General features: G+C 38.0%; 1 protein-coding gene and 1 non-coding gene across 8 annotated transcripts; one reads left to right on the top strand and one right to left on the bottom strand.

Annotated features, from left to right (window-relative positions):
* Positions 1 to 4,140: 4,140 nt before the first annotated feature.
* On the bottom strand, positions 4,141 to 9,551 carry LOC109019234 (mediator of RNA polymerase II transcription subunit 4). 7 transcript variants are annotated; one of them, XR_002000724.2, is made up of 4 exons: positions 9,321 to 9,507; positions 7,412 to 8,729; positions 4,792 to 4,874; positions 4,141 to 4,698 (listed from the first exon to the last, which is right to left on the bottom strand). XR_002000724.2 is itself a non-coding variant. In XM_019001486.2 (3 exons), the coding sequence occupies exon 2, from the start codon at positions 8,665 to 8,667 to the stop codon at positions 7,444 to 7,446; it is 1,224 nt and encodes a 407-aa protein (XP_018857031.1). In that variant the 5' UTR covers positions 8,668 to 8,729; positions 9,321 to 9,507; the 3' UTR covers positions 4,141 to 4,874; positions 7,421 to 7,443. The 7 variants fall into 7 exon arrangements, 6 of the variants coding, with proteins under 6 accessions (XP_018857031.1, XP_018857029.1, XP_018857028.1 ...); XM_019001486.2 differs by having other exon boundaries at positions 4,141 to 4,874; positions 7,421 to 8,729; XM_019001484.2 differs by having other exon boundaries at positions 4,141 to 4,874.
* LOC118348086 lies at positions 5,829 to 5,927 on the top strand. The gene has a single exon (XR_004801232.1). It is a non-coding gene; the product is annotated as a U6 spliceosomal RNA (small nuclear RNA).
* Positions 9,552 to 13,859: the final 4,308 nt, after the last annotated feature.

Raw genomic sequence — 13,859 nt, forward strand, 5'->3', positions numbered from 1 at the left:
TGTGTTAAATTGGCAAACTTGGCCCATTGCCTACACGAATAAAACATGTGCCCATATAATCCTCAACATGCATTGTCAAATTATTAAGATCAACCATGAGATGATGCGTAATAGCAATGTTTGGATACCAACTAGGATCAGATTGTTGCTTGATGAGAATTGGTCTGGTTGGCATGATAAGAGGAGTCAAACCGATGATAGCACTTTAGAGCAGTGTGGCTATGTCTGTGGCACACTTGGTAGATTGGCTTTGAGCCATTGGAAGAATAGTTGTGTCAACCACAACCTCTACCTCGATACCAATTGTTTCAATTCTAGGAATTTTGGTTGTTCATGGCAATACAACGAAAGAGAGCAATGTCGTTGCGAGAGACTATGTTGGCAGAGGCATTGCAAACAAAAGAAAATTGTTAGAATACTCATAATGGATCCTACATAAAGAGTTAGTGTTTAGAATGATCATGATCCACCCCACAATAGGGTTTGTAGGAAATGCGTGGATATTAATCTACCACTATGATTCTCTCCATAACGCTCGTATGAACTAACAATAACACTCCAAGAATAGGTACTCTAGTGTTTCCGAACTAGATTGAAACAGGGAACCTAGACTTCCTCTTCTTCAATTGGGTTTATAAATCTAGCCATGGACATTTTTGTTGGATGTGCCGCCCAAACCACTCTCCATGGAACCAGTTTCAATCTCTCTATATTTGAGTTGACCAAATCCTTTTTCACTCATTTGAGTCAAGGGGACAAAAGTTTTGTAGTCGGTTTGTTTGTTCGAATTAGTAAAGCTAATTTTATCAAGAACTCTCCATTCTTGTTATACGCCCCATTTTAGTTCATCATTTCCAACAACTTAAGGGATGTGAATTTTTAGGATATCATTGGCAGATTCATTATCAAATGTTTGCATGATCTTGCGTTCATTCCATCACCTTGGTGAGTCGAGGATAAAATTAGAGACTTTGTCCTTGTGCCTTAAAAGAGAGTGGTCTAAAGTCGGTCGGGGCCTAAAATTTTCCAAACTCAGGATCCAAGGGTCATCCTTAACATGCATCCAAATTTTCATCTATTATGCTATGGTAGGAGAGCCTATTCTAACTAAATTATTGCATTTTGCTATCCTAAGGTTTGAGTTGTTCATACTCTTCCAACCTAGTTTCGCTATGTGGGCTTCATTACCATCATACATTCTCAACCCCAACCCCTTATTCTTGTAGTAGGCAAATTCTGTTCCAAAACTTGGGCGTGAAGTTTCTCTTCTTTGTAAAACCCACCAAAAGTTCTTAAACATGGAATCTAGAGAGGTACATAGGGTCTTCCGGAACATGAAGATAGTCATGCTATAGGAGGGAAGACCCACATCCACAGTTCAGATCAGCTTAGTCCTAATTGCCTGTGAGGGGACTTTAGCTTTCCATATGGCTATCTTGTTTTAGGATCACTCTACTATATCTGCAAACTAATATTTTTGCAAATGCCTATTTTTACCGAAAAATTTGTGGAAGTCCCAAATACTTATCTTTGCTTGGTGCCCTTTTTATATTCGAGGGGGCCTAAATATCTTGGCATGTGTGGGGTTGGTATTCTTGCAGAAGTGAAAATTGGACTTGTGAATATTGATTTTCTCACCAAACAAGTTGCAGGAATCCAAGCATTTTATAACAATTTTGACTTCCTTTCGGCTTGCTCTACCAACTGCCTCCCTGTAGCCTTTTATTCCCACCCAATTGCCCCATTTGTTCTTTCTTTAAAAGGAGGCAAGGTAGCACCTCTGAGCCAAGTATGAAGAGATAGGGAGAGGGGATCCTATTGTCTCAGTCCTATAGAGGGTTTAAAGTATCAAATGAACTTCCATTTAGTAGAATTGAGTATGCTGAATTTGAAATGCATTGATTTACCCAATTAATTGACATGTCTCTAAATCAAAACTCTTTTAGTACATCTAGCATAAAGGTCTACTCCATTCTGTTATACACTTTGTCCATGACCTCTTTAATGGCCATAACACTGCATTTTCCTTTCATTGTGTAAAAGAACTTAGAAGCTAGAATAGAATTATCTTCTAGTAAGATATGATTGCTAAACTGTGGGCTACATGTTCCATTTCCATCAACTTGGAAAATTATGAATTCAAAATAATACCTAAAGTGGAATGAGTAAGCATTTTTACCAATAACGCGAAATTACAACAATTTAAAAATTAAACGTTGGAATCATACAAAATAATCAAATCAATGAACACAAAATTTTAGTGACATAGTGAAAAGCCTTTAAAGAACTCATTAATGGTACAAACAAACATCTTGGGGGCTACTAACCTAGAGAACTCATCCATTACCGAAAAAATCGATTACAAATTTTTTATACTTAGAAAATTTTATGTAATGAATCTGCACTTGTAATAAACAAGCGACCAACTTGCCTCCTACCACAGTTAGGAATGTGCAAAAATTTGAAAATCCAACTTTTGTACTGACTTTGCACCGTTCGAAGTTGGAGCTCTAATAAAATAAAGTCGAACTTGAAGTTTTTTTTTTTTCTTTTTTGCTTTTAAAGTTGGAGTCAGATTTGCTGTATGACCGACTCTGACTCCAACTTTAATAAAACTATGTATTATTTGTATATTGATCGTATATACTTATATAAAAAGTGAACTTATATTGTTAAATTCAATATTATACTAGAATGTTATAATTATTAAGGAATAATATTAATAGACTAATAATCAATTATATTTACACATTGTACATCATAATATCATTATCATACATATTACATATGTTAGGGTAGATGAAACTTGACTAGCTAATAGTGAGCCATGTAACATGTATAATATAAATATTGTAGGACTATTAATCTATTATCTAGATTCTAATAGAGTATTGCTACTATGCAGCCCCCGTTATGCGGCTCATTTTGTCCTATTGACGTGGCACCACCACATGGTACTACGTGGTTTATTAAAAAAATAAAATAAAATAAAAAACATAAAGATAAAAGGGGTAGAGGGAACCTAAGGTGTTTAATTATATATGGTAGTATGCAATTAGAAAAATGATGGTTTGTAATTGTATATATACAACAATATTAGTAAATTAGTAATGTTAATTATCAATGATTCAATATTAACAATTAAACTTAGCATTTAAAAGAATTATAAAAATGTATTTTTTAAATAGAAAATTAGGGTTTATACAAAGATTAAATTTAAGATTTAGGAGAAACAACAAAGTTTAGAAAAAACAATAGCCCAAAACTGCGTGATACGCACTAGCCAAGTCCAAAATTCCCCAACCCCGGAAAAAACAAATTTCAACCTAAACGACACCATTTGGATGATATAAAACAACATTGTTTTGTGAGGTTGTTTAGTGCTTCAGCCCATTAAAAATGACGTTGTCATCCCCCCCAAGAAAAAAAAACGACGTCGTTTAGGTTGAGATTTCTATCCCTAACCACCCAATCGCTCAAAACCTTCACAGTCTCCCTCCATTTTATTTCTCTCTTCAATCTTCATTTCATTTCGCAGTCACCCAAAACCCTCACTCCACACACTGGCTGCCACAGCCCCTAGCGGTCGGATCCTCCTCGTCCATTTGTTCCTCACCGTCATTTGTCTCCTCTCGGACATGAGGTAACATTTCCCTCCTATACATTTAATTTTTTGTTCTCTTATAGCACTGGTATTGGACTAAACAAATGTCAGTGAAATCCAAAATATAGCTAAGTTTTGTATAAATGACCTACATTGAACTAGTTAAAAACTTTTAGTTTAGACTTTGAGCTACAGTAACTCTAAAAGAATTTCTAAAGTTTGAAAGTCACTATTCAGCCATCAAACCTAGATTTTATTTACAAATAATCAACAAGGCTTTATTAAATTCTTTTTAAAAATTTCATTAGCAAACAAGGCTATATTATGTCCAGATTTTTCATAAAATATTTTTTTGTAAACAAGGCTATATTATATTAGATAATTACATTGATAAAAAATAAAAATAAAAAGAGTTGTTAGAGACACAAAGGGATTCCAGACATTGATGTGGTACACTATCAATGTGCCACGTGTTCTTTTTTTCCCCTTTCTCCCCCTTTCTCCCCCCTATCTTCCCCTCCCCCCCTCCCCTTTCCCCATGCCGGCAGTACCCAACCACCCTGGCCACCGGACCGTTGACCACCCCAGTGACGCCGTGACCGCCTTGTGCCTCTCCACACCATGACCTGTGCTGCGACCACCCTAGCCACGCCGCAACCACCTTGGCCACAGGACGTCGGCCACGCAAACCGCGACCACCCCTGCCGCGCAACCACGACCACACCACAACCAATTATAGTGCACAAAATGTGCATGGCAAGCCACGACCCGACCCCTGCCGTGAGCTCCCATGTAATATCCAACAGTGCCACTTGGATCGTCGACGACTTTTGTCCACCCTAAGGTGGTCCCCGACCACCATTGCTGGTGCGAGGCAGAGAGGAGTGGAAAGACACGGGGAGATAAGGAGCACGTGGAATCTCTTTGTGAGATCTTTTTGTGTCTCTAACAGCCTTCTTACAAAAAACACACTTTACCAATAGCATTTAAGCATTAAGCATGCCTTTAGGAGGGTGTCTATAACAAAACGGGAGAAGGAATAAAAAAAGGGAAATATAAATTATGGAGGAAAGTGACCCAATCTACTCTCAGTCCTGGCAAAACAGACAGCAACACGGAAGTCAGGGCTCTTAGCCTCTAAGCTAAAAGTCCAGAATACAGTAGATATGGGCAACAGATGTACATACCAAGATCAAACACAATTTCAAATACGTGCAACAAACTTTCGCAGGTTGTATCTCAGGGAAGCTTTCTGGATCCTCTGTGGTACCTAAGCAGTGAAAATTATAGACAAATTGCAGATAAACAGCTCTAATTAATTCAGGAGCAGGCACGTGTCTATAAAGAGTGTATAAGCATCAAACCCGGCGTGTCAACTAACCAAAATGAACCCATAAAATTACAAAACTACTAATCTTCGGTACTTATATAACAGCGTTTAACAAGATAGAATGCAAAACGCTAGAATGCAACCTGTTGGAGTGCAACCTAGTGGTTAAAGGACAGATTTGGGACGAGTCGTAAACTCCCACATCCTGGATTTGATTTCGTATCAGGAAATTCTCTAGATTTATATGATACGCATATATGGCGTCGGGGATCTTGTATCCAGGGTTTACTCCACACACAGCTAGGGGGAGGGTGTCTAAAGGGCCCTACCTAGGTGAGGTTCCATTTCATCAAAAAAGCAATATAGAAATACAAACTTCCTTGTAACATGCAATAAAACTCGTACAGCTTAATCTCTAGCATCTATACATGATATATATGAAATATTTGAAGATCTTTTGGGAAGGCATCAATCAGGCCACATGTAGTTAGCGAAACAGATCCTGCATAATCATCATACTGCAGGACCTCTGTGCACCCACAGTTTTGCACCTACAATCAAGCCACAACATATGTCAAAGCTTTGATATGAGTGTCTGCTTGATAGAAACTTGATCTATATCAAAAGTGAAACTTTTTTTTTGTTTTTTTATAAATGTCAAAAAAAGTAAGAACTAATATAGTGATACCCCATACTGAGTGATAACGATAAGTGGTGTATGGAGATCCCACATTGCTTGAGAAGTAAAAGTTCTTACTCTTTTAATGGTTCCAATGGGACAACAATTGTATCATTGACTAGTTATTTTAGAGTATAGGCCCAGTAGTGGCTTGGGCCATAGTTGGGAGTGTTACTAATGGTATCAAAGCCAAATTTCGATCCTGGGACCTGTGGGTTTGGAGACATCTGATAAAATCAGAACGATACAGAGAAGATTAGCATGGCCCATGGACAAGGATGACATGCACAAATCAAGAAATGGTATCAAAGCCTATCCCAATCAGAAATGTAGGACTTGAGCCATGCCACCTACGATGGACTAGTCCAATGAGAATGTCGGGAATTTAAGGGAAGAGATAGTGATATCCTATACTGACTGATAAGGGTAGGTAGTATATGAGATTCCACATTGCTTGGAAATGAAAAGTTCTTGTTTTTTATAATGGTTGCAATGGGGCAACAATTGTATCATTGACTAATTCTTTTGGAATATAGGCCCAGATGTGGCTTGAGCCTTCCTTGGGGGCGTTACAAAGATTCATTTAGATTAAATATATCAATTACTTGCATTCAACAGTCTTAGAAGTTAAAACATAAACTTCAACTATTGTCAGTACATACTACAGCCTCACCAACAACTTTGTACTTCAAGTTGCTCCTCATAGAAAATTATGTTAAAGATTTTGAAGCATTTTTCCAAATACACCATATTGTAAACTGCGGAGAACAATTGTTTCAGCATCAAACAATTGTATAGCATCGATTTTCATTATTTTTTTATTCCACTAAATATATTTTTTTTTTTATAGGTAAAGCAAATATTCCACTAAATATATATTATTTATACATCCAATTTCATTCCACTCACGTCAAAAGCTATAGTTCTCGAGCATCCACCTCCCTAAAGGTTTAACTTATGAGATTTTTCACAGCATAAGAGGTATGACAGCACTCCTGCATTTGGCAAAAGATTCATTAATAGGTAAAAGGACAAGGGAAAAAAATAGGCCCCCTCAATTGGTCAGTTGCAAAAGAAAATACCCTTGCCTTTCCTCACAATTGGTTTGAGTTTCCAGCCAGGTCCATTATTTTAATGTCTTATCGATCACCATCCTTATCCCCAAACCCAAAAAAAACTTTTTTAAGTTTTTCCCTTTCATTCTAAACATCCTCATTTTCATTTGATGAATACTACTCGAATGCTTGTAGAAATCTCTTGCTTTCCCAACATTTTATCGACCATAACACTTGCATTTAATCCAAACTTCAACTGTCAACGATAAATTATCACTTGTCCAAAAGCTACAGCCAACAGCTTAAGGGAAATGAGAAATGTAATCACTTAACCGTTATTCTAACAACTATTATGTTGTAGTCTTATTAATTGGTGTACCCATCTCAAATTTTGTAGTTTTACTTCAACAAATCCACTCAAGGCTTAATTATCCCAATATACAGAAGGTGAAATGACAGGAACTTCAGTCCACAAACATCATCAACTTAGAACCTATTAGTTAATTCAAGAAAATGAAATCAAATAAATCTAAATTTATCTAAGGAATGACAAGCAAAAACCTATACTTTTCACTTTTGGAAATGAGCTAAAATTAAAGGAATTCCCATGGAGATTATGTTTAACAAAATATCCCACATGTTCGTTAAAATAAAAAGGAATAACATGAATAACTCCAACATAATAATTAGTTCAAACGTAAAATAAATAAATAAATAACTCAATTAATAAAAAAGCAAATTACCTAAAATACCTCAAGCATTAGCCTTTTGATCGTCAATCATCATCCTCAGAGCTTGCATCCTCACTACTATAATCACTGCTGTCATCGTCTTGATCCAGAATATCCAGCTCAACATGCCGAACCTGTATCGGTTCAGGTGGCTTATGTTGAGGAGCGAGGGGACGCAATTGTTGCTCATCAGCCCTAGGAACAGGAAGAGACTCAAATGGAGGCAATGGCACAGGGTCTCCGGGCTTCCACCCGGGCGGGGGCAATGGCAAATTAATGGGCAATTCCACAGGCATCCCAGGTTTCCAACCTGATGGAACAGTGATATTTGGAGGAAGCAGACCCTGAATTGCAGTCATATTGGCAAGTGATTTGACATCTGGCTGTGCAGAGGGAGGCTCAACAATAGCTTCTATTGTTTTCTCCTTGGTTTCAACTGCTTTAGGTAAACCAACATCAAGATCAGCAAAATTGTACAGCTGTGAAGCACGCATTTGCTCTTCTTGTGGGGCAGGTGGGAGAGCCCCACGAAGAGGAGCTTGCCCAGCACCGAATTCAGGTGGAGCAAAGGTTGTGTAGCTTATCCGGTGGGCATATGATAAAATATCAGACAATTTGAGCTGAGATGCAACAGTGGTTGTGCAAGAAGAATCGTCCTCCACATCCTCCTCCAATTTGGATCTCTTGGGTCGTCGATAATCAGAGTAGTCATCAACAAGAATATCAAGAACACGCTCAGCATCTTTGAGTTTATGGGCAAACACAAGAAGAGCAGAATCTTTGGACTGGATTTCGCGGGCAACTTTCCTCTTAGCATCCTGAAGATCAAGAATCTCTTGGAGTTCTGCAACTGCTTCGAAGAGCTGGGTCTGTAGAAGGGTGAAAAGTGAGAGGATCTCTTTGGCTGAGGAAGGAGAGGAATCAAGTGGGTTGGTGGTGGCAAGTGATTGGGTTTGGGAAGAGAGAAAGGTAGGGAGAGACCCTCGAAAGGCAGTGAGCCAGATGGACCGATTAGGTGAGACGTCAAAGAGTTTGGAGGCTAAGGAGGCCATTTGGAGGAGAAGGGACTGGGCTCGAGGGAGTGGTGGGAGGAGAGAGAGGAGGGTTGAGGAGGTGGTGGTGATGGTAACAGTGGATGAGAGATTGGAGGAGGGTTGGTGCTGGGTTGGGTGGTGTGGTGGTTGGTGGGGAAGTTTGGGAGGTGTAGGGTTCTGAAGAGAGGGTGAGTTTGGGTTTGTAAGGCCTAGTCTTGCTGGAGATTGCAGCATTTTTTGACTGACTTATTGCAGCTACAATTTTCTTCTTCTTCTTCTTCTTCTTCAAAAGGGTCCTAAGCGGGTAAATTGAAGATTACAAACATATTTACAGCATATTGTGGAAGCTTTTTCTCCCATAAAACCCATCAGCATCCACACAAACAGGAAATTTTTGGACTGACGAGTAAATTGAATATTACAAACATAACTACAGCATATAGTTTAAGTTTTTTTTTTCCCTAAAATCCATTAGCATCCGCACAAATCCTGCTTATGTTACTTAAGTTCTCCGACACATATTACTTACCAAAAAAATTCTCCCATACATATGAACCAAAACAAAGGCAGATTATTCAAAAGGCCATGCACAGAGAGAGAGAGAGAGAGAGAGAGCTCCAAAGGCTTTGAAGCAACAGAAGGATGAAGAAATCATTCAGGCCAGGGCTGAGCATCCGCCCTAGAAGGCGGATTTCCACCCCTCCTCCATCCGGAGGGCGTATTAACACCTGATTCCAGGCCAAAAGGGGTCTTACACCGACCGAATCTACCCACAGCGGAAGGGTGTTCCCACTGGCCCATTCCGGCTTAACCTTTGGCAGCTAGGGTTAGCGAAGGACTCGATGGAGAAGGAAATAGAGAAAGAGACAAGTAGAAGAAATGCTTACCAAGCATCCGGATATGGCGGCGACCGGAGAAAAGGAAATGGCGGCTGCTAGCCGCGACAAGATCTCGGGAGACTGATCTGCAATGGACAGGTCGCAGGAATGCAACAAAGTCAGACGAAGAAGAGACAGAACATGCCAGCGAATCAGCGATCCAATTCTTTTACAACTTTCATCATTAAAGTGCGCACTCAATCGATTCTCTATTTTGCAATTTTTTGTAAGAGAATTTCTATTTATAAGCTCATACATCACATACCATAATTTTTTTTTATTTTTTTTTATTTTTTTAAAATTTTTTTGGTTTTATTATTCTTAAAATAATTAAATTATTTTATTCATAATTCATATACCACATATTTAATAAGAAAATAAAATTAAAAAAAAATTATAAAAATGATGGTGTGTGGTGTATGAAGCTTAAGAATAGAATTTTTCTTTTTGTAAAATGGAGAACAAAACACTTGATAACGTAAGAGAATAATGTTATAAATCATATTTGCATTTTATTTTGATTATATTAAATGATTAATGGTATATTCATCACTATTAAATAATAAAAAAATATATAATAAATTATCATGAATAATAATATATATCACACTATCATCCTATTTTGATCATATTAAGTAGTATGTGATACATTCATTACTATTAAATGATAAAGAAGCATGCAATAAATGATTATTTAATAGTGATAAATGTGACACATCATACTTAATAAGAAAAAAGTAGAATAGTAGTATGGTGTATAAAATTTTTCAATAATCATTTAATAGTAATAAATGTGTCACATGCTATTTAATGTGATGAAAGTGAGATAGTAGTATGATGTATAGAATTTTTCAATGTAAAATAGTACAAGCGGTTTGGCGCACCAAATCGCCTATCACTGCTAAATTACTTTTTTATTAAAAAAAAAATTGAGAGAATAAGAAGGTCTTCTGTCTCAAGAAAATCATTTACGTCTTCAATTTACACTATTTCATTAAACTGATACCTTACATGTCAGTATTGGTGCGCGGTTTGGTAAGCGAACTCACTTGCAAAAAGACTTTTCCAGGTAAAACATATATAAAATATAAGTAATGTTACATATAGTCGTAGAATGCATAAGCGTCGTGCAATCGCTTTAAAAAAAAGTGAGGTCTATTATTAAAAAATTAATTTTTTTCATGTGGGTCTCTTATTTATTTATTTTTTTCAAATTGATTGCGCGGCGCTTGCACGCTTACGACTGCAACTATCATTTCTCATAAAATGAGTTAAAGGCTTCTCTACATTTAACGTGCATTATTTTTTACATAAATATTTTTTATTATTGTTTTCATTTTCTTAATCTTTTTATATTTCTTACATTTATATTTTATTTATAAGACATGAAAAAATTATAATAGTATTAAAATCTTTTGTTTTAATAAAAAAAAAATAGCGATGTTAAAAATTTTTCAATACATGATAAAAGGACAAAAAGTTAAAAAAAAAAAAAAAGAAAAGGATGAAATAGTATTTTCATCGTTATTTTATTTTTAATTTTTTATTAGGTTATTGATGTCATTTTGGCAATAGAAAGATATTGTGTTCATATTAATATATGAAAAATATTGAAAAATATGAGAATATTACAATTTTAATAATGTTTCTTCTTGCTTTACTGCAGTCGTGCCTGCCAATCGGTCAGCCTTGGAATTGTCTTCCCGAGGTATTTTCTCGATTCGAAAGTACTTGAGATCTTTGTTTTGTTCATATACTTGGTGACGGTATTTTATCAGGTTGGATCCCCTCGCCAAATTTTCCCTTGTGATTTGCCTAACTACCACTTGTGAATCGGCTTCATCTCAACTTTTTCGCCTCCTAATACCCTCATGATCACCAAAACGACAAGCACTGCTTTATACTCAGTCTCGTTGTTTGTCTCCTTGAACTCCAATTGTACTGCGTGGTACAATTCCTTCCCCTCACTCATTACTATGACCACCCCGACTCCTTCACCTGTTCGGCTGGCTGACCTATCTACATACATTTGTCATGGATTCTTCTTAGGTGGTTTGTGGACTTCTTCCTTGAAATTGAAAAACTCTACTACAAAATCGGCTAGTATCTACCCTTTCACAGTGCTCTTTGGTATGTAGTTGATTTCATACTCACTTAGTTTAATTGATCATTTGACCAACCGTCCTAAGGTGTCTGGTTTCTACAACACCTTTTGGTGGTACAATTCCTTCCCCTCACTCATTACTATGACCACCCCGACTCCTTCACCTGTTCGGCTGGCTGACCTATCTACATACATTTGTCATGGATTCTTCTTAGGTGGTTTGTGGACTTCTTCCTTGAAATCGAAAAACTCTACTACAAAATCGGCTAGTATCTGCCCTTTCACAGCGCTCTTTGGTATGTAGTTGATTTCATACTCACTTAGTTTAATTGATCATTTGACCAACCGTCCTAAGGTGTCTGGTTTCTACAACACATTTTGTAGAGGCGACGAAGTGATTACCCTTATTGGATGTGCTTGAAAATAAGGTCGTAATCGTCTTGCTGCTACTACCACAGCAAAGGCAACCAACTCCACATTTGGATACCTGGACTCTGTTCCTCTCAACGCCATGCTTATGTAATACACCGCATTTTGCTCCTTCCTTATTCTCGTACCAACGCAGCAGATACTGCGTCTGGAGTTACTGCTAAGTATAATGACAATGGCTCTCCCGGCTTGGTGTGACTGAGTAGTGGTGGCTTAACTAGATATTCTTTCAACTGAGAAAATACTTCTTCACACTTGGCATCTCACTCTCGTGCTTTCTTAAGCACCTAAAAGAAATGAAGACATTTATCCGTTGACCGGGATACAAACCTCTTCAGAGCTACAATATTGCTCGCCAGTTTCTGTACTTCGTTCAAGTTCATGGGCGACTTCATCTCTGTTATTGCTCTGAGTTTCTTAGGATTTGTTTCGATTCCTCTCTCTGACACCAAAAAACTAAGGAACTTTCCCGACTGTACTCCGAATGCGCATTTTGTTAGGTTTAACTTCATTTGGTACTGTCGTAAAACCTGAAAAGCCTTTCTAAGGTCTTCTATGTATTGGTCAAACTCCCTACTTTTTACTAGTAGATCATCGATGTACACCTCCATGCTTCTTCCGATCTGGTTTTTAAACATTTTGTTTACCAACCTCTGGTAGGTTGCCCCAGTGTTCTTCAAGCCGAAAGGCATCACTTGATAGCAATACAATCCCCGGTCAGTTATAAAGGCAGTTTTTTCCTTATCAGCCTTCTTCATTCTTATTTTATTGTATCCCAAGTAGGCATCCATAAAACTTAACATTTTATGCCCTATTGTTGAGTCTACTATCAGGTCTATCATTGGTAATGGGAAGCTGTCTTTCGGGCAAGAGTTATTGAGGTCGGTAAAATCCACACACATTCGCCACTTCTCTTGGATTTTTTTACTAACACCACGTTAGACAGCCACTCTAGATAACGTGCTTCTTTGATGAATCCAGCTGCTAATAACCGATCCAGCTCATCTGCGATTGCTTCGTATTTCTCGGTACTAAAGTTTCTTTTCTTTTATTTTACTGGATGTACCTTTGGGTCTACGTTCAGCTCATGTTCGATGACTTCCTTGCCTATCCCGGGCATATCCTTATGACTCCATGCAAATACATCTTTATGGTCTAGAAGGAAATCTATCAATTGTTGTCTTTCTTCTTGCACCAATTTTGTCTCGATCTTCACATGACTTTCGTGATGGTTCTGCTCAAGGGTGACTAGCTCTAGAGGTTCATCTGCCTCACCATGTTTTAGGGTATCTTCATCTTTAGTCTCTAAATCCACTGCCATTACCTGTGGTCCCAGCGGGAGGATCGAATGCTTTTCGAAATCCACCATACTAACCTCCATTTGCCCTTGTTTGAGCTCCTGCACATAACGTTCTCTGGCCAAGACCAGCTCACAGCGTACCTCACCTGTTCCTCTTGGTTCGTGTACCTCGCCTATTGAGAACTTCATTTTTAGATGATAGGTCAAGGTAATGGCCTTTAATGCATTCAATGTGGGCCACCCAATGATCGCATTATATGCCGACCGAGTTCTCACTACTAAAAACTCAGTCATCGTCGTGGCAACATAAGGGTTTGGGCCTATAGATATTGGTAATGTAATGGATTCCATTGGTTGCACCGCATCTCCAATGAGCCTTTTCAGCGTAGTCGGTGCTAGTCTCAACTGCTTTTTGCCGATCCCCATTTTGCTAAAAGCATCCTAGAACAAGATATCTGCCAAACTTCCATTGTCAATCAATATTCTCCTGGTGGTGAAATTTGCCACCAACATTGTTATCACCAAAGTATCATCATGGGGGTACACAACCCCTCGGCAATCTTCCTCTTCAAAAGATATCGTGGGGGATACTTGTACTTAGGGCTGTTTGATGGGCCTCTCTACGTTATAGATTTTTTCATATCTTGCCCACCTTGCATAGGTCTTTCTCCCTGAGGAAGTTCGGCCACCTACTGCATATCCGCCGGAGATAGTG

Source organism: Juglans regia, chromosome 3 (genome assembly GCF_001411555.2).
Source record: "Juglans regia cultivar Chandler chromosome 3, Walnut 2.0, whole genome shotgun sequence".
Lineage (NCBI taxonomy): Eukaryota > Viridiplantae > Streptophyta > Magnoliopsida > Fagales > Juglandaceae > Juglans > Juglans regia.

Excerpts from the sequence above, each read along its gene's own strand:
- LOC109019234 (XM_019001486.2), bottom strand. The coding sequence starts at position 8,667 with ATGCTGCAATCTCCAGCAAGACTAGGCCTTACAAACCCAAACTCACCC.